At 39.7% G+C, this 21,847-nt stretch overlaps 1 protein-coding gene across 5 annotated transcripts in view; it reads right to left on the bottom strand.

Annotated features, from left to right (window-relative positions):
* The window catches only part of OSBPL6 (oxysterol binding protein like 6), a 233,728-nt gene that overhangs the window by 30,746 nt on the left and 181,135 nt on the right, over window positions 1-21,847 (bottom strand). For 2 of the 5 annotated variants that reach the window (XM_066345045.1, XM_066345047.1), the window contains 4 exons: window positions 18,664-18,767; window positions 17,997-18,089; window positions 7,492-7,657; window positions 3,958-4,091 (listed from right to left, as the gene is read on the bottom strand). In XM_066345045.1, the coding sequence (XP_066201142.1) occupies window positions 3,958-4,091; window positions 7,492-7,657; window positions 17,997-18,089; window positions 18,664-18,767 (497 nt within the window). Of the gene's footprint in view, window positions 1-3,957; window positions 4,092-7,491; window positions 7,658-12,849; window positions 12,925-17,996; window positions 18,090-18,663; window positions 18,768-21,847 lie in introns of all 5 variants that reach the window. The other 3 variants (XM_066345049.1, XM_066345046.1, XM_066345048.1) reach the window with 3 other exon arrangements.

Genomic DNA, 21,847 nt, shown 5'->3' with positions numbered 1-21,847 from the left:
TTCATGGAGGCAAAATAACAGAATTATGTATGTCCTGTTTACATACGGATCAGGAAAGAAATATCACTTTAAAAAAAGGGATTCATTATACTGTTCAGCCTTGCAAATTATTACATGCCCAGGGAAGGTAACAATTTATGTTGAAAATGTAGTAAAGAATGCTAATTTCATGTATTTTATATGCAAGGTGCCGTGTACAAGGATAATGGAATTTGCTAAGTCTGTATACTTAAAAGCTTTATTGAAAAGCAGCATTTTAATCATCAGACATATACCAAATAGGACTTATATCAAATAAAAAATGTTTTAAAAATGTTAGAGTAGTATTAAGAGTTAAACACAGTCTCTCTCTCCTTCCATCTCCGGGGGGAGACTTGGCTTGATAACCAACCAATCATAAAATAAATATCTGGGGGTTTAACTGATGGCACTTGAGTATGGATCAAAGATGTCTTTAGGCTATTTAAAATCACACTCTAACGGGAAGGTATATTAATATAAAAACATTCAGAATTGTCTAATGTACTCAAGCTATTGATATTTGATATCTTGTTCAAATCTAAGTGCTATATTAAGAGGGACAATGAAAATAGAGCTGGCTGACCAACTGATGGCATCCTTCTTTGATGTCTCCTTATTTGCTTTCAGTCTGTATTATTATTTGCTGCTAACTCAGATTCTGTTAACCATTTCCTTCTTGACACTATCAGAACTCTTTACCCTCAATTTTAATGATCATTGCTGTCTAGATTCTTCAGCTGCCTTCCCTGAGTCCCCACCAAAGGATCCTCTTTCTTTCAGCCTGTCCTTTAACTATTAATGTTTGCTATGGCAGCACCATTGACCCTTTTATTCTGACTGAAAACACAATTTTCAACATCTATAACTTCAGTGACATACTGGGGTGCCCACACCTTTCTTCTAAGCTCCGAATCTACGTATCTACTGGTAACTGCCTGTGAGGTGTCCCATGGTCACATCGGTCTCCACAAAAACCACTCACTCTTTACCCATGCCAAGTCCGTTTCTCTTGTAGTCCCTCTCTTGTGGAAAGAACTGCCATCTACCCATTTATCCAACTAGACAACCTAACAAGTGGTCTTGATTCTGTCTCCTTGTCCCCTTCCAACATTGAGTTGATCTCCAAGCCTTGCCGACTCTCCCCTCTCGGGGCTTTAAAACCCATCTCCTGTTTCTACTAACCTGTCACTTTCTTAGTTCAGACCAGCATCATCTCAAACATCTTAAAGAGTGTCAATTAATTTTGCCTTAATTCCATCCATCCTCCATAATGTATCAGTAATCTTTCTAATATACGTAAATATGTAGTAATATTTCCAATTCCTGAAATGATCACTTATTAGTTAAAATGAAGGTTTTCCAGCACTGATAAGATAAATCTAAACTCCTTCATCTGGTTCTTGATGAGCTGCTTCCTACCTCCTATACTAATTCTTCCTGTTCACCCTTTGTTTTAGCCATTGTGAATGAACTGTTATTCTCTAGATACCTCTCCAGTGATCTTCTAAAGCAGGGGTCTCAAACTTAACTCAGCATGTGGGCCGCAGAGCAAGATCACAGCCATTCGGCAAATACAAGTAGGCCCCTAGGCTTACTTAATTTTATCCAAAATATTTTGAACTTCGTGGATTAGTCTGCGGGCCGCACAAAATTGTTCGGCGGGCTGCGAGTTTGAGATCCCTGTAAGAAAATAGTGATTCTTTAAAGAGGGACTGACAGTAAACTTAATTGCCTACGCAAAGGCTACAGTTAGCTGTAAAAGAAAGACCAGCCTCCGAGGTGATGGGAGTAGATGGTCAATACGGGTAAGACTGGCCCAGTCGAAAGGTAGACAGACACAAGAGTGTGACCACAGCCAAAATACTGTGATAATACCCAATGGCAAGCACTGAACTTTCTAGTGGATAGTGTATAACTAGTTATCTTTCTAATACCAAACTGTGTTTATACCTTTTGAGGATAAAATTGAGATTCTTGGTTAAAAAAATAAATATAACAATCAACCCCAAATCTATTGAGGCTCTAAGTCTAGATGTAAATAAATGTATTCTGACAAGAAAAGAAAACAATTAACCCAAAGGATGCAAAGTTGGTATAATTTTGCTTTCTTTTCCTTCTCACATGTTCACATCAGGCCCTGCCCTGTGAGTGCTGGTCTCCTCAGGCCCGATTCAAGGCTCAGTTCCTCCTGACCTGTGGCTCTGCTCACAGCTCAGAGCCCTTCTGTTCTCTGAACGACCAGAGCCCTGGATTCTGCGCCATCCGTGTGCCCACCTGAATGGACTACAGCATAGTCCATTTAACTGTTTCCTGATAAACACTGCTTATCTCGCAACTCAATCATGAGCTTCCTGGGAACGTGGCCAGGGCTGCTTCATGCTGCTGTTCCACACCTTGCTCCATACCTCATATACGGACAGTTGAATAAAATATAATGGATAAAGAAATAAACAAATGAGTATCTTCAATTTTCTCTTCATCATCTTTTCTAATCTCATTTGATATTCCAACCCAGATCTCTATTTATCATTCTGTCTTACCAACAAGTAAATAAAAGCAAGCAAGAAATACATTTTCTTATTTTTCTTAGTACAAGCTTAGATAATTAAGCCTGCAACAATAAATACATCTGAAGACAAACACTGCCACATGTGGTGGTGGGGGCAAGAGCATATTTTATGTTTACAGGATGATGTTTACATAGTTATCTCACCACAAATTTTGATCTTCTGATTCAAAATACTTTCCGAATAATGATTTAGAAGGTCCATTAACACATACATGACATGAAACTAGTGCAGGGAAAACCATTCATGTGCTTATAAATAAAACCCTCGGCTGACTGCCCAACAGTGACTGCTTTCAATGCTCATGCTCCTGAGTCCCTGGTTTTGCAGTAGAAGCAGCATATGCACCTTAACTGACGGTGTTTCCCTTTAACTGAACGCAGAAAGCACGGCCCAGACAACAGCACTCAATAACATGGAACTTCACACTGAAAATAAGCTGGCAGTTTAGATACATAAAACATGGCGAGATGGTTTAAGTCTGATTCCTAGGGACTAAGGGAAAGTGTTCAAGCAGGAGCTGATCCCACAGGAAACCACTTACCCAGGATTTGCTCGCTCCTTCACTCTGATCCAAGGCACCAGGAAGTGAACAATATTTTATGTAAACACTGAGTTCTCACACAAAATCACATAACAACACTGAATTCTCAAAGATATCTTTAAAAGTGTATTTACAGACAAAAGAAAATATTTGTTTCAGAGCCAGTATTCAGTGTAAAAGATCATAAAAATAGTTTTAAAGGATTATCAGAAACTTCAACCTTCATATACATAGGGATTTAATTAGTCTCCATAAGATAAATATAGTATATATTGAATACCATATGTGAATATGTATTGAATAATTTATACTATACATATAATATATATTGAAATATGAAAGTCTAAATTGAGGGAAAAACAGAAAGAAAATCCTGAGAGTGCCAATTGAAAAAGAAAAGGGTAACAGGAATCAATAATTTTCAGCAGACTGAAATGTCTTGTAAGTGGGAAAAATATTTAAGTATGGATGACTTGTAGATTTGCTTTAACATTGGACTGACTACATTCTTGACATTTTTAGATGTGTAAATGCATGCTTTTTTAAAAAAAAAAACCAGGGACCACATTATTAATGACCATGAGCAGGCAATACAAGTATTCAATCAGCCAAAATAACAATTAAATATTTCCAAGTAAGTTTGGTTAATTTTGCTCTTACCTTGACATTTAATGGAAGAAAAGAAATAAAATGTAATAGCGACACTCAGCGTCTTGGGAGACTTACAGATGATTGTGCTCCCTGTGACCAACCACCTCCGCCCCCACCTTGGGCCGTAAAGGGTTGGGGATGTAGCATGAGCATGAAACACACACTCTCATTTACCTGAGACAGTGACTGTCGGAGCCGTGCCATCTGAGTGCTGTGGCCTTTATTGTGATCCTGCTCAGACACCATCTGCTTAAGCTTTTCCTTCTCTATAGCTATGCTGTTAAATGCAGACTTCAAAAGAGAATGCACTGGGTGGGGAGAAAAGTTAGAAACAAGGATCAAATACGTCCAGAAAGAATATTCAAAATTATAAACTTTTTAGCACTTTAACTCATGCATAGATAAATTTGGAAAGGTTATATTACATTCTAATTAAAAGTCAGCCTTAAAGGGGAAGCTATCATAATATCCATACACAAAAAACGTATGGTAATAGTAATTAATCAGAGTGAAAGTTTAAGCATTTTGTACCAGACAAGCCAACAAAGACTTGGAAGCAGCATATCAATTCTAAGTGTGAATATTTACTCTGCCAAAGTTGATGAGAACATTTGAGCAGTTCTGTGTACCATGAAGACACATGCAAATCATTTAGAACTATCTAAAAAATATTTCCCAAATTGTGCACCCAAAAAAGAGCATTTTATGAGTTCTGCCAACCTAAAGCAGGCAGCTGATCTAGTAAGTTCTAAGTAGTTCTCTGAGTTAGGAATTGGTTTGATTTTAAGAAGAGTACTTGCTCTGGCCAGTTGGCTCATTGGCAGAGCATTGGCCCAGCAAGTGGATGTCCCAGGTTCGAGTCCTGGTCAGGGTACATAAGAGAAGCAACCATCTACTTCTCCACCCCTTCTCCTACTCTCTTTTTCTTTTTCTCTCTCCCCCCTCCCACATCCATGGCTCAATTGGTTCGAGCGCATTGGTCCGGGTGCTAAGGATGGCTCCATGGCTTCTGCCTCAGGTGCTAAAAATAGCTTGTTTGCTGAGCAATGGAATAACACCAGATGGGCAAAGCACCACCCAGTAGGAGGCCTGCTGGGTGGATCCTGGTCAGGATCCATGCCAGAGTCTGTCACTCTGCCTTCCCTGCTCTCATTTAATTTAAAAAAAAAAAGGAAGAAAGAAAAAAGAAAAGAGTACTTGCATTACTTTCTTAGCCAGGAATACTTTGATGTCAGAAGTACTTTGATTTAAAAGTAACAATAAAAATAGTAGCTCCCTCCTCAACTCCTGCATATTTAACAATATACTTTGGTAAATTTGAGGCGGTCTTTAATTTTAAATTACAAAAGGTTGAATTTCCAACTCCTAATTTTATAATAACAGAATTTTTGTAATATGCAAGGGCTTCTAAAAGGAAAAACTGCCTTATTTGAAAAAAGGTTATTTTTAAAAGAAGTGGAAAATTTTAGCCTAAAACAAGGGCCCAAATTAAAGAGGAAATATGGCAGGAACTCAAGGAACTCCCAGTCTATTGATTAACTGCCTACATTCTCTCCACCATCAACTGAAAGGCAATCACTCAGAGCTGGAATACCTTAATTCCACTGGCAGCTCTAAAAGCGGACTCTCAGTCATTTCAAAATCCATGATTCTTTCTAAATAGTTTGCTCAACAGTCACAGAAAAGCCCCTTTTTTTCTAGCATAGTTGAAAGGAATATGTTGTTCCAACAGAAGCTTTAAAATTCTGTTGAAACTTGGATTTCCTGAAAGCCTCAGGATTGCAACCAAATACACAGAGCTTCCTGGCGCTGCCTTCAGAGACCTTTAAGTAGCTAGCTGCACTGTACTTAACATTTGTCATCTCATTCTACCTGCTCCTATACCCCTCCTTGAATATGAGTAAAAGTTATTGGTTTTACAGGCTGTAAATCCGTTTCATATTTATATAAACAAAATACCATTGCTCTAGTCTGATGACATAATTAGCACCCAGCTAAGAAATGTAATAAAAATGTACCAGGACTAAAATAGTTGGTGAAAGGGTTGGCCTTGCAGAATCTCAACTGAGAACTCCACAGAAGAAAGAGGGGAGATGATTTGGCTTAACTGTCTGGAAATTATGGAATTAAAGAACTGCCCGAAGCACATCTGCACTGGCGGTTTGAGAGCACAACGTCCCGTTGACTTCAGTGTCCCCAGTGGTGTCCCCAGTGTGCTCCCCTTGTCCTCCTGAGCCACCTGGCTGGAGGGCTGGGGGGCTGGCGGAATGCGGTGGGGGTGGCTGAGAAGTCTATTTAACACACACTTTCAAGAATATTTTATAACCTATTACCAGCAGACTCAAGGGAAATATATGTGATTAATTTACAGTAGGGTCTTAGTGACTGAAAACCACACAATGTATATATTTTTCCAAGAGGTTATGCATTAAAAAAGCACAATGTCTTGGAAGGTACTAACTTAAGCCAAAGGTGAATTTTAGTGGCAAAAATTTAAATACTATAGCAGTAAGGCGGTGGGGGGTAATTTGGGAACTGAGGCTCTTGGTAAACAAGTATAGGACTGCTCAGTCCACCTACACTCTACTGTGGCTGATGACAACAGTTGAACTTATGCCACATGACTTACTGAAGAGGCTCCAAGGTGGGGTCTATTTCCCCTCCTCCTCCAATCTGCACTGGTTTGGAAGCTTGGACCAGCAGAGCAGCTGGCCATGAGCAGGAGCGGCAGCTTCCATTCCAGTCCACTCCACCGTTTTGGAGCCCAGCGCTGCCATGAAGAGGGAGAGGGGCAGGGCTAGGTGCAGCCCTTCGCCATCTGACCAACATGCCAAGCACATGGGTGGAGCCACCCTGGACCTTTCAGCCCAGCCTCCCGCGGACCAGCACTGAGCGGCTCAGTCAAAGCCACGGGCACAGACCTGCCTGGCCGAGCAATGCCTGAATTCCTGGCCCACAAACTGGGAAGTAAAATCAACGAGTGTTTTTTTTCCTTGCTAAGGATAACCCACAATTATATATTAAATGATAACTAAAAGGACACGGAATTAAAATGTTGAGCAGTGGTGTCTGCTGGCCTGCCTGGGATAAAATCCTTTTTTCCTTTCCTCCGTCCTCGCCCCCCACCTGCACTCCTAATGACACTTTCTCTACTCAGGTAAAACAGAAAACCTGTGATGTGTGTGTTCCAAGAAGCAAGCTATCATATCCTACTGCATTCTGCATCTAAAACTCCAACCAGCATAGAAACCATTTAATCTTTCTCCATGGCCACCTACACAAGGATAAAGGAATAAATGGCAACCTCTCACCAAAGAATAGCACTTCTCAAAAGGGCATGTTCCACCCTTGACGGTTAGCTCAGTTGGTTAAGAGTTTTATCCCAAAACAACAAGGTTATGAGTTTGATCCCCAGTCAGGAAACACACAGAAAGCAGCCAATGAATGAACGACTGAGTGGAACAACAAATGCTTTCCTTCCCTCTCCCCACTCTCTCCCTTCCTCTCTCTCTAAAAATCAATAATAATTAAGCCCTGGCCAAACAGCTCAGTTGGTTGGAGCATCACCCCGGAGCGTGGAGGTTGCTGGTTTGAATCCCCAGTCCGGGCACATACAGGAGCAGCTTGATGTTCTTGTCTCTCTGTCTCCTTGCCTCTCTCAAAAAATTAAAAATAGAAAAAGAAAGGGCAGATTCGACGTATTGTTACCTTTCTGTGCAATTAGACAAAATTCTTCTTGAAGTTTCGTATAATCTGTTGAACTTTCCAGAGGGTCAGTGAGGTGGCTAGGGGGAGTCTGGAATTCAATGTCTGCACACAGGTTGGGGTTGGAGGAGTGCAAGCGGACCGGCGACATGGTGGCACTGAAGGGGACCTGGGAGGGGAAGACACGGGTTATTAACCAACAAGACCGCACTGTGCCACGTCCTCTGACACAGAAGAGATCTCCTCTTCTTCAAAGTAACAGAGTCCTCTCTGCTGGCACACTCAGAAGCACTCAGTACGCCTTTAGTCTGCAGGTCGCTGGGGTGGGAAGAAGCCCCCTCTCCCACAGGGGAACTAGGACTGCCGAGGGCTCACTGGCTCTTCACTGGACAGGGTGAAAGGACCTCAGGATGACAGGATGAAAGGAGGTAGAATCCCAGATAAGCTTCAATTCTGAACCCACAGCTGTAGCTAAAGAATTACTGGCAGAGGACACTAAACTGTGACACGCTGGCCTTCTCCTACGGAGTCTGAGCACTCATATCAGAGGGCTTTTCACGCTCACTTCTTCCTGAGCTCACTGAACAGGTGAACATTGAAGAGGCACAGATCCAGGAAAACTCCCTGGTTCCATAGCCATTAGATGAGACATAAATAAGTTTAATAGTAAATGTAATGACTTTAAGAGACCCATAATTAAATCTGACATTGATTTGAAATATGTTCGCAAATATATATCATACAAATCACTGAACTTCACCTTTGTATGTCACACACAACTCTGTTACATATATGAACATGGCTAATTAACTTGCCAAAATGAAAAAGCAGTAATTAAAAAAAGTCATATTACTATAGATTTTTCCAAAAGGCTATAGGCACTTCCCTGCCCAGGTTGGATCTGGGCTAGGCTTGTGATGGGTGGAGGCACAGTACCTTGCTCTCTTCTTCTAGAATATTCTACGTGACCATTATAAACGACGTCAGTCAAACTTTCTTGGAAAATGAGAATGCCAATTCCTCTTGTAAATCAGCTTACCAGAAACCTTCCCTAATCTTACTGCACAGATGTCCATTCAATTATCTTCAAGAATCAGACTCTTAGACTCCTTCATAAGCTGAATTTTATATACATTGTAGCAAAATACATATCCTCTATCTAACAGGAAATATGCTATAGGAAGAAGAAACCAATATCTGGTGTAGATGCAAGTAGGAACCATGTTTTTGGTTTTTTCATTTTTAAAAAATGTGCTTTAAACTTCTTTACAGGAAAAAAAGAGAGAATGAACACAAACCAGTGCATGTGCAGGGTGGACAGAGAGGCAAGAGGCGGGGCTGGAGAGAACCAGACCCTCGGACCCAAGCTATCATCTGTGGAGCTGGGCAAGGGTCATGGAGACTGGAGAAAGGGGCTTCTGGGTGGAACTGTGCCATGGTAAGGAGTTACAGATCTCAGAAGATACCCAAGGCCTCCTGGGGAAGGAAGTGAGCATGAAGCTCTCTCCCTAAATTCAGCTGTGCTAAGTAGCTAATGCATGTTATCTGAATCGGTTGGTCTCTGGAGTAATCAAAGTAACTATCTTGTCCTCCATGGCGACCTTGGCCACACTGGACTGGGAGATGTCAACTGCTTGCTTAGCTTATCAAGCTCAGAATTTAGAATTTCTGGCTGCCCACAGAAAAGAGAGAGAGAAAGACACACACACACACACACACACACACACACACACACACAATGACAGATAAGCCATTTAAGAAAATGGAGTCCTTGGGTTTAATACTTTGCTGGAATTGTGTCTAGGTAACTTTGTGAGAACAATGACTGTGTTCCTTTGGGGATGTTCATAAAGAAATGGGATTTATATGGAAGAATATTTAAAGGTAGATAAAGAAAATTCCTGACCTTAGTTAAGGTGATAATAAATCTAGAAAGAGGAGTCAGATCCTAGCCCTCTGGGAGGGACACAGAAAATCCACGGGAAGGGTGGTTAAGATTATTAGGTCACGGGGACAGACTGTACCTTGAGGAAAGAGACAGGTGAGGAAGTTTCCGGTTTAGGGATATGGTTTCCCAGTGCAAAGAACTAGAAGAACAGTAAGAAAAAAGGAGTGTGAGTGTTTGGTGATGGGGAAGGTAATGGGTTGAGGATCAAGAGAAGGGGTTTTATCTGCACTAGGGCACCTTCAACAACACTCCAAGGACTGGTGCGGCATGGGAGGGGGCCTCTTGCTTTTGTGTGTCGGGAGGTGGCGGTGAGAGCGGAGGGAGGGGCCGTGAGGGGAGGTCATGGTGCAGTGGAGCCCAGGGGGTCAGGAAGAGTGCAGACTTGTCCCTGAGATAACGGCTTCACTGTTAAAATTTGAAATCAGATGCTCAGAAAAAAACCTAAGTTAAAAATTCATATTTTGAACATTATGAAAGTTTAAATTGGCAATTTAACCAGCAAAAATGGGTTTGTATATAACTCACAAAGAAAGAGAAGGGGATACTCCATTCAAACTGAAATCAGATAGGCCCCTGGGATATTGAAAACGAATTTTTATATGATTCCTACTGAAAATGTTTACATTGATATCTTTTTTTGTTGTTAAAAGAAGTATATGGAATGGACCATTTAATAGAAGAATTCATGAAATGAAATTGAGGCTACAAAGCGAGATGTATTAATCTATCTCTAATTGAGTATCTTTCCATTCTGGGGACTTATTCACTATTTTATTTATCAATCTAGGTATTATGAGATTAACAAATTTAAGTGGTAACTAGGTTTTCTGTCTGAGATGGCTGGAGTGGGGGTTGTCTACAGCTTGCATTTCCCGCTCTCAATGTTTGTCCCGTAAACCTTCAGCGCTAGATTTGGCCTTTACACCCCGCTCAAGAAAGCAGCCTAAGGATTCTGTAAAATCCTGTGCCAGGGAGGGAGCCTGATCCTGGAACACTCTGGTACCAATAAGTACAGTTTGGAATTGAGATATTTAGGAGATGCTTTTAACACCTGTCTAGAAAGAAATTAAAAGACAAATGGATTAACAGTGGAGATACTGGCACTGAGATTTAGCAATTGTAAACATGAAAAAAAAGATAACACAATAGCAGGTCTACGTGTATATGGCTTCCGGAGCCAGGAGCTGACGAGAAAGGTCTGCTGCTGCTGCTGTTCCGCATATGTGTGCCGGGGTCCCCCTGGGGGGCGCTGATTGCCTTGGGACTCAGCACCGTCCCATGCTGACGGGCAGTGATTCTTTTTCCACCCCCTATTCTGTTGTGTTTGGCTGATGTTGCAACTGGACCACTTGGGTGTTGGCGCTAAGTATCAACAAGAAGAAATTTCTGAAACATCTTGGGTGCCTTATTCATCAGGAGCCAATCTCAGCTGCCCCAGGCACCCAAGTGAGCAAAAAAAAATGAGTGAGGGTAAAGAAAATGAGTGAGTTGGAGTCATTTGGAAGAATTATAGGTAAAAGGTACTAGCAGGATCGGACGGGCTCAGAATGTGTGCGATAACTTTAGCACTGGGCAGAGGACAGACTGGGAATTGAGGAGAATAACAGCAGTAAAAAAAGCAGCGCGCTGAGTCACCAGCATCAGGTCACTGCGATGGGGCTGAAGGAGCTGAGGGAGCTTGCTCATGGTCCTGCCAGATGCTGCTATGCTGCGGTGTGCAGTTAAAATGATAAATCCTAGTGCGTTCAGAGTAACTTCCCCCCCCCCCCAGGTTATTCCTAAATTCAATGCTAAACATTGCCAATAACTTTTCTCATTAGATACATCTAAGTTATTCTTAACTTCTATGGTCAAAGCTACTCTGGGAGATAGGCATGAATACTTTCCTCTTTTAAAAGCTTTTTCCATTCTATTCAAATACATTCTAATCCCAGTTTTATTATATTCACAATATGTATCTGTAATTAAAAATGAACACAGTAGAAACATTCACTTTCCTACATGCCATCTTAGAAGTACATTGTTTAAGGAAACATTAGTATTTTACTTTCCACACTGAGATATTATTCTCTAATAATCACTTGATTTCTTAATTTTATAAATGAAAGATTACATTTAAGAATTATTTAACTGATTATTCTTGTATCTATTGGTAGAATCCGTTACCATGTTGGTGTCATATACTTGACTCATCTGCGTTTGAGTACATACATAAAGTACAAATGAACTGTGAAGTCTATTTCAAAAATTTGTTCTAATATTCAGAAAATGTGAGTTTAAGAGTCAATCCTCTAATAAATCCCAAGTCCCTGGTTCATTTCGTAATCAAAAGCAATTGTTTCTCAAACAATCCAGCTAAATGCCTCAATAAAAATGCAAGAGTCAGCTGCCATTCAAAGTGGAAAACCAACAATCCTCACACCAGTGGCCATCATCTTACAGTACAACCAAAACCTCTCCATATTTCCAGCAATTCGAATCTGACAATACACTCCACCACTAGCGAGAGTACAACTATTATTAATTCAAGAATTATTATCTAATAGCCAAAAAACTAATACCCATTAATGTTATGAACTCGGTATTCTATTTTAAAAAGTTGACAGGATGTCAAGATTAAACAAATATTATTATTTACTTTTATCCAGCAAAGGATTCTTATATTTACATGGTCTACTTTATGTTTCCTATGGACAGTTCATTCCTTTAAACACTAATCAATTTTAAATTTGTTATTCCTCTATCCTCTTAATAACCATTCTATTTTCTCTTAAAAAAAAAAACAAACCTCAAACAAACCTCTAGATATGAATTAAAGATCATTTAACTTTGGTGGTTTTTCTACATTATATTTTCTGATTTTCAGTTCAATATTCACACTAGAAAACCATTTTCCTTTACTAAGTGTCATTTGTGTAGCCATTTAGAGATGACATCAAAATTCACCTTTCTTACCCTCGCATATCTTTATTCTCAACTCCTGTTCAAATAGTCACATTGCTACAAAAAGAAAAGCACAATTTATGTCTGTAGTAACATGACTTTTCTTAGAAAAACAGAAATCAGTTAGCAAAGCTTCCAGTATCAGTATGGCAAAACAAAAACAAAAAACAAACAAAAAAACTGTATTGCTTAAGGAAATCCCGCACCACAAAGGCCGTGTTCAGCTGCGCAACCTTGAACTGAAATTATTTCTTACACAGACAGAAGGAGGGAACTTGATTTTGTAAGTTTTCCATTGCAAATATCGATACCCGTGTCAACTCCTGCCATGCAAAGGTAGCCAGAGAACATGCGAAAGCTATGCCAAGACGCTGTCACACACAAGTGGCACCGTTAGAACAGGGGAGGTGACACTCGTACACAGTTTCTCATTGTTATCAAATGTCCACTTGAGATTGAAATCCACTCACTGTTGTAGCCACTGCTGCCGCTAGCCTCTGCCGGCGCCGAGTTGTGCTGAACTGGCCCTTCATAGATGGCCCTTCCTGACAGTGAATGAGAGAAGGAGGGAGGAAAAAACATGGGGTGAGGCAGAGAGAGGACAGGACGTGGGAGGACGGAAGATAATCAGATAAGGGACAGGGACCGTTTTTAACTGAAGTTGACTTAACCTAAATCTTAGTATTGACAAGAGCTGTAAGGGGCATTTGGGCTGTGAGAAACGCTGATCCTTCTCACTGCAGAACACCCAAACACATGAGTCTAACTGCTAAATATAACTCCTACCCCAAAAGGAGATGGAAAGGTATGAACTGACAAATATCTTGCGATTTCAAGGCAAAACACATTTGCATACTGCTTTACTCACGCAATGTTATGTTATATGAAGTCAAAGGCACTCAATAAATGGAAGAAAATAAAAGAGTAAGTTCAGGAAAAAGTAATTAAATAAATCATGTGCAAAGGTTAAAACGAACGGGTTGAAACGGGAGCTTCCTGTTGGCCAAGCAAAGTTTTTTGTTTTGTTTCTTGATGGGAGGAAAAAAGTAAGGGGAAGGGATAAACAGCAGGAATCTTCAACTCCCCATTTATTTCCTTCCTACGAAGCTCTCTGTGGTTGAACGTTAGGCATGGTGTTGGGATTTTCAGGTTGAAGAATTTTCTAAGAAGAGCTCCACTGCTTAAAAAAAAAAATCACAATTTTCTCAGTGTGTGGAGACAATGCCTACAAAAATCAACTATGAAAACCTGAAAGCCTACGCTTCATTCAGTGACATGCACCTGTGCATAAACCAGCAAAAGAGTTCCTGAGCTTTCTTTCTTTCCTGCTCTTCCCGGTGGACAGGATTAAGGGACAATGACATTTCCTTATAAGTACTCAACTCTGCCTCCATCTGACAGATCCTGACTCTCCAGGGTTGTGAGCAATAATTTCAATTCCAATAAACTGAGACACACCCAAGAGTCACGGAACAGTCCAGATAGAGAAAAAAAAGCAAGACTGCTTTAGTCTTTTGGAACAGAAAAATATTTTAAATTCTTTCTTTTATCTCCAATACTCTTTATATTTGCCAAATTACTATATATTTCTCTTCATCTTCTGAAATCCTCTGCGTGTGTATGTGATGTTTATTATACACACACATACGTACATCATTTGTTTTCCACCAAAAAACAATTGTACACAAAATCCCTGTATGTTTAATGTAGAAAAAAAGAACTTATTTCAAGCCTGCAGTATAATTTGAGCATCTGTGAGATCTAGGATAGCTACACATGAATGACATCGGGTCGTTTATCTGCTGCTCCACTATTCCTCATTTTTTCCAACAACTAGGGATCTAGTATTTAATTTATGCTATCACAACAATGAAAATTAGCAATTCTCTCTTTCACAACAACTTTTTAAAAATCATTCTGTTGGAAGTCCAGGGTTCGATTCTTATCAAGGCACACAAGAGAAGTTACCATCTGCTTCTCTCTTCCTCCTCCTCCTCCTTCTCTCTCTCTCTCTCTCACTCTCTCTCTCTCTCTCTTTCTCTTTTCCCCTCCTGCAGCCATGGTTCAAACGGTTTGAGCAAAGTTGGCCTGGGGCACTGAGGATGGCTCCATGACCTCACCTCAGGCGCTAAAATAGCTTGGTTGCAGAGCAACAGAGCAGTGGCCCAGAGGGACAGAGCATCATCCTTTCGTGGGCTTTCCGGGTGGATCCTGGTCAGGGTGCGTGCAGGCATCTGTCTCTCTGCCTCCCTGCCTCTCACTTAATGTAAAAAAAGTTATTCTGTTCTTGTCTTCTTGTACAGCATTTAAATCCCAGCCCAGCTGTTACTGTACAACGATGATATTAAGACTTATTAGAACCAGAAAATTTGAGGTTTGGGATACAGGAAGTTCTTTTTATAAAAGGTAATCTCCACAGAACTTTCTAGAACAAATGTTGCCTTCAATGAATTGCACTATGGATTCCTGAGGCTAGCTTCCCAATGACTTCTTGTAGAAATATGGTCATAACCTTCACATTCAAACCAATAACACAGTCTAACCTATTCAAGAATACTAGTCAAACACTGTAACATGCTCATTTTTACTTTCCTGGGGTCAATTTTTAAAATAATCTGTTTTATAATTATTTCAAAATAAAAATTGCTACAGAATGCTGAATGAGAAACTCAGTGTAAGCACTACCACCATCAACAGCAGTAACAGTAAGCGCCACTACCACCACCAGACAGTCTAGGTTCATTCACAAATGGCTCATATACTTAAAGCTACAAACAACAGAGGTGACGAAAAATGAGCCATTCACTACAAAGCCTATTAATTTGGCTGCAACCATGACCATCAAAGAAAGTGATTTAACTACTGAGAATGATTATGGGCTCAAAACAAGTACACATGTGGTACCATCAGATGGAAATCTCATCGTCAAGAAACATGTAAAACAAGAAGGAACATCCTGTACATTAGGGTGGGAGAAGGTGGTGGTTAATCCACTACAGTAAAAATAAATGTTACGTCTTTCTGTAGGTAAAATACTAATGAGTAATGGCATTTATATTGGTCATAGTCATTCCTGGCTGATTCTATGGTTCGTTGGCCTAAAGGACCCTGGAAAGCCTGTTTGTTTCAGTGAGCAGAAAAGGTCCAGGCATGGACCAAATACTGCAGCATTCGCGCACCACACCTTCTGCTTTACCAGTCAGTCCCTGTGGAAGTGGGGCTTCTCTGGGAATGAGTAATGCCTTACTGCTAGCCCCAACTCTATTTCCATTTGGAGGTGTAACTAAATCTCCTACTTTGGAAAATGTCAAGTTTTCTTTGAGTGTGGGGATGAGCTGATTTCAATTTCCCTCAAAAATAATCAAACCGGAATCACAAGGGCTATTTTGCTACTCTTTTGGAAAAACAAAAACAAAGTAAAACAGCATCAATAAAAACTTAAAGACAAATAAGCCACCCAAAACTGTTACAGAAGAATGAAGAATATTTTCCTGCTTTTCGAGTAATTTCTTCTGATGACACAAAAAAATCTTCATAAACTTTCTGCACATTGGAAAGCGCAGCCTGTGAATATGTAAGCTATTCAGAATTGCACTCTCTTTCCACAGCGATGGGACTATGGCGGCCTCGTGGCCACAGTAGGGTGGCCAGACGCACTGCACTCAGACTTGGTGAGAACCAATCTATTCAAGACAACAGCTGTGATTGGAATCTATTCAATGGCAAATCTTATAAAAACAAGACTGAAATAATATCTAATCTCAAATATATACATATATACATATATATATATATATATATACATGTTTTTTCTTTAATGCTGACCTTTCTCAATAATGATTTTTTTAAAAACGGTTCTTTTTTCCTGGCTATAGTAACCATAGATACCATGCTTTTTAAAAAACAGCAACAAAACTAGAGAATCACGTGGTCAAAACAAATGAAACTGCCAAAAGCAATTTTAGGTAATTTTCTTGTGAGGTCATTTGGCACATTTGTCTCTGCGGTATTAATTTTCTGAATTGAGGGAGAAACAGACAAAAACACATCAAACAAAAGAACACAAAACACTGTGTTCATAGAATGTAGACATTAAGAATAAAACATGGATTTTTAGTGCTATGAAAACTTATTTTCAAATACATCAGATTAGCAACAGAATGAACAAAGAGTTTGTTATTTACACATTCAGAATTATGGCACAAAAAATGTTACTGATACAGACAGAATTAAAGAAGAATTTTGTTATTCAGAAGACATTGCAGAAATCTAAAAAGCAGTTCCCTTTACCTCTGTATTAGAACATAAATTGATTTATAGTGCAATAAAAAGAAAAGCAAACTTAAAAGTCTCACTTTGATTGTGCAGGGCAAGAGTCCTTTATAATACATAGCTAGCATTGTAGAAGTACAGCTTCTAGTTTGAAAATCTAAAAATGATTTGATTTACAGCATAAGGATTTAGGCATTCATCGTATTTAGTAGCAATGCAATAAAATTACAAAATAGGATCTTATTTAAAATTATTCATTTTGGCCCTGGCTAGTTGGCTCAGTGGTAGAGTGTTGGCCCGGTGTGTGGGTGTTCTAGGTTTGATTCCTGGTCAGGGCACACAGGACAAGTGAACATCTGCTTCTCCATTCCTCCCTTCTCCCCCTTCTCTCTCACTCTTCTTTTCCCGCAGCCATGGCTTGGTTCAAGAGCATCAGCCCTGGGTGCAGGGGATGGCTCCATGGAGCCTCTACCTCAGGTGCTAAAAATAGCTAGGTTGCAAACATGGCCCCAGATGGGCAGACCATCAGCCCTAAATGAGGATCACCAGGTGGACCCCAGTCTGGGTGCATGCGGGAATTCTGTCTCTCTATCTTCCCTCCTCTCACTTGGAAAATAAAATAAAATAACTCATTTCAAACAAATGAATTGTTAAAAATAAATTTAAAGTAAATTTATCATGAGCCATTAGACTTTAGTTCAGATTTTAAAAGTGATTGTTGAAGGCCAAATATAATATCTATTTTTGTAGAATCATGAAAGTTTTGAATTGAAAAAGAATTCAGAGATCATTAAGTTAACTCATTTACTTTATCTAGGAGCAAACAGAAGCCCAGAAAAAAATGAGAGAAATGCATGAAATTATACTGCCAGGAAATCACAGTGATTAGGCTAGATCCCAGGTTTGCTGATTTCCAATCTAGTGCAGCCCTCATTCTTTTACTGACAGATGAAAATTTGGATAAAGCTGGCTCTTTTAAGATCTAGCATATAAAAATTAATGTTCATTGCAAATCACTGGATCTTTAGGTGAAATTTTTAAGGTGATTTTTTGTTTAAAATATAGTTTAATGGTTCTAAGGTCATAACTGAGAATTAAAATGCCACTTTACAGCCATATTAAATAATTTTTACCCTTTTAAAAATTCTTATTACTTAGATCAGAGTAAAAAGAATAGATTTCCCTTTAGTTATCATAGATAATATATATAACTTAATCTGAAAAGCACTGGCTTTAAAGCAGTTAAGCTGCTGTAAACTTCTTAACTTCCATGAGCTGATATGTAAACACTATACAAGTATGTAAAAATATGAATGAATGAAAAGTAAAAAAGTAAAGTCTGTACCTGCAGTTGTATTTTTGTATCTTTGCTGACACTTTTTGTTCTCCATCTTCTTGTGACCCGCTTGTCTTTCTTTGAAATATCTACACAGTTAGCCTACATTGCACAAATAGTTAAAAGCAACAAGGTATTATTAAGTTTATACAAAGTATTATTAAGTTCACACAGGGCACAGACAGAGAGAGCATAGCAAGTTAGTCAAGACTGGTTGTTAGACACCTAAAGCAAACCAGCCAGGAAAGGAAGGGATTATGTGATGCATAGTGGACATTAAAAGCAAAGACAAGAATTTAATCATAAAATATACTTTTTCTGCTATACAAAATGAAAACAGGATTAGCGATCCTCAGCATTTTCTTTGCTATATGAAAAGATGTTAATAATTCTGAAAGCATCTAAGTTATATCTTTAAAGCTATCTTTTCTACTGTAATACAAATACAGAATAATGATTCAGATTTTTATTTCTTCTAGTTTGTATTAAATGTAAAACATTACAAATTAGACATCTTAACACAATGGCACCAAGATTAAAAACAATTTTTATATTAACTCCAGAATAGAAACTAATTTGTATTTTAATTATTTCCCTTTAAATGTTATCTTAAAAAATCCAGTAAAAATTCTGAGTTATTATCTTAAGGTCCTTTTACCAGCAGTAATATGTTTACCTGCATGTCAGTAAAGTTGGGTGCTGACTGAGTTCTCTGAAGTATTTCCAAACTTTGCAGGAGTTTGCTAAGTTCCACAAGGTTTGACTGGCAATGTGCAAGATCTAATAAAAATCAGAAATAAAAGAATGTTAGGACCAAATAGGGAGAGGTGGCAGAGGTAATAACAGGGAGTCAATCCGAACAAGGGCAAATATGACTAGGCCGTCCCATGTTTATGTATAATAGTGATAACAGCAAATGGAAAAAGAAAAAAAAGACAGACCTTTCTCTGGTTTAGAACCATAAAACCACTGATTATTATCAGATGACTTCAAAGTGCACTATTGCAAATTAACAGCTATTAGTGCAGAGAGCCATTAAATTCTCAGCCAAATTGTATGTGCTCTCTTTCCTGCTCAGGTGGCCCTTGTCGCATGAAAAGCACACTCAAGGGAACTTCAGCAGTTGAATGGTTTTATAGTTTTTTTGTGTTTTTTTTTTTTTTAGCAGGGGAGGGGGGGAGAAGGACAGAGAGGGACAGAGAAACAGGAAGAGAGAGAGATGAGAAGTAGCAACCCATAGTTGCAGCACCTTAGTTGTTCATTGATTACTTTCTCATATGTCTCTTGACTTAGGGGCTCCAGCTGAGCCAGTGACTTCTTGCTCAAGCCGGCGACCTTGGGCTCAAGCCAGCAACTATGGGGTCATGTCTATGCTCCCACACCCAGGCCAGCAACCCCACGCTCGACCTGGTGAGTACACAGTCAGGCCAGCAACTTCGGGATTTCGAACCTGGGTCCTCAGTGTCCTGGGCCAACACCTTCCACTGTGCTACTGCCTGGTCAGGCTGGTTTTACTGTTAAGAACCTGTATTCCTGTTCCCAAAACAGTTTATAAGGTGGCTACTTGGAATACAGGTGGAGTCAAAGTCAAATCCAAAAAAATAAGATGAAAGACACTGTCAGATGAACATCTGTATCTGTAATTTAACTCACTAACAATGTGGCCATGCATGATTTCTTTAAAATCTATTAGAGATGTTACAGTAAGCAAAACCAAAGATTCCCAAAGTGTGTCCGCTGGCCCCATAGTTCAGCATCACCTGGGCATGAAACTCATTCTGTTTGAAATGCTTAGAATGAAGAAATGACTTTTCATTTTATTTTTAATTTCTTGATATATTTAAAAAGAGAGAATTTTTAAAGATCTGCATATTGAAATGTCACGAAAACACTGACCTTTAGTATATGAAATTAAATATAGTCAAGAATATTGAGTTATTACTATTATTTACTCAATTCATAAATATTTAGAACATGGCTCCCAGTGATGGGATGGCTTCTGCATGTGTACTCTTTATGAAGAGATGCAACAGGGAATGTGTATAAATCTGTAAAATTGTAAAGTGATTGTTCTTATTTTTGTGGCAGTTGGTGAAAATGTATCTTTGTTTCACATTAAATCTCAAAGCTCTGAATTGTTACAAATACAGGATAGGTAGCAAAACATTGCTGTTAAATATGGCTAAAGATTAGCTGGGTCAAATAACATAACTAGTTGTGTTTGGGGATTTTGGACATTTTTGGTGGATTTTTTCGGTGACTATGAAACAAAATAGAGAGGTAACTATGAGAATCTTTACAGAGGACAGACTCGGCACACTTCATGGAGAACAATTCATCTGAGGCCAGGCCACACCTTGGTCCCTCCTTATAAAAGCATCTGCGTCAGGATGAAGCCGAGGGGGCTGATCAAGCGCTGTTCCTGTTCCTCCAGGGAGCTCTTGGTCATCAGGGAGGGGACCACCCAATAGAGGTGGGAGGGAGAATACTGGAAAGGCCAGCGCCCTTGCACCGCCTACAGGGAAGGCAGCACCCTTGTACGCCCATCTCCTCCCCTTTGTAGAAAACAAGGTGACAGTGGCTCTGAAGGGCAGGAAACACAGAAGATGAAAGGGAAAAAATGAGGAAGAAAAGTAGTGCAAAGAGGGAAGGAGGGGATGAGAGGGAAGAGGAGAAAGATGGCCAGAAGGGACCCATAATTTAACTTGCCTTCTAAATAACAAAATTACATCAAAAGCAAGGCGCTGGAACATTAATGTTGTCTATCTACTGCGCCTTCTAACCAGTAAATATTACATTTATTCTTCTTATAATTGTTCTACACAAATGGTGCATGTAGGTTGCACAGAAATACAGACATGGCTTAAAAAAACCCTTTCTAGGCCCTGGCCGGTTGGCTCAGTGGAAGAGCGTCGGCCTAGCATGCAGGAATCCCGGGTTCGATTCCCGGCCAGGGCACACAGGAGAAGCGCCCATCTGCTTCTCCCCCCCCTCCCCCCCTCCTTCCTCTCTGTCTCTCTCTTCCCCTCCCGCAACCAAGGCTCCATTGGAGCAAAGTTGGCCCGGGCGCTGAGGATGGCTCTGTGGCCTCTGCCTCAGGCACTACAATGGCTGATTGTGGCAGAGCGATGCCCCAAGATGGGCAGAGCATCGCCCCCTGGTGGGCATGCCAGGTGGATCCCAGTCGGGCGCATGCAGGAGTCTGTCTGACTGCCTCCGCGTTTCCAGCTTCGGGGGAAAAAAAAACAACAAAAAAAAACCTTTCTAACTTTCTAACCGAATGGAAAGGGAACTTTGTGCATGAACTCAATTCAAGGCAAATGACTTGAAACTTTGGGAGTTATAATTCAGTTGATTCAGGAGTCGCCGATTTACTTTACATTTTTTTAGTTTTAGTTTTCTCACCTGTCAAGTGGTGATGCTAATATTTACTTCCTGACTTAGAGTAGCAACTGAGATGGTAGGTGAGAAAATGCTACTAAAACCAGAAATGATCTTTAAGGAGTTACTTATTTTCTCATCACACCTTACTTTGTTCCACAAAGAAACATGTCATAAAATTGTGGAAAGGTTAAATAAATTACACAAAGTTACCCATTTATTACTTCATTTAGGTGTCACTGGCTGGGTTGGGGAGACACTGTGTGCCCAACAAAGTTCTAAGCACAGGAAATACAGCAGTCAAGTGAGATTCATGGGTTTTATACTCTGGTTAAAAATAATGTACACAAAAAACAATCTGTGTGTTCTAGCTTTAACAATGGCATATAAAAAACACAATGACATATACTGGTATATAAAAATGGCACATAGAATATTACTGTGATACTTTGTTTCTATGGGGGAAAATGCTAAGAGCC

Source organism: Saccopteryx leptura, chromosome 7, assembly GCF_036850995.1.
Source record: "Saccopteryx leptura isolate mSacLep1 chromosome 7, mSacLep1_pri_phased_curated, whole genome shotgun sequence".
NCBI classification, from domain to species: domain Eukaryota; kingdom Metazoa; phylum Chordata; class Mammalia; order Chiroptera; family Emballonuridae; genus Saccopteryx; species Saccopteryx leptura.
Note: the sequence above shows the minus strand (reverse complement) of the source record. Positions and strands in the feature narration are given on the sequence as shown.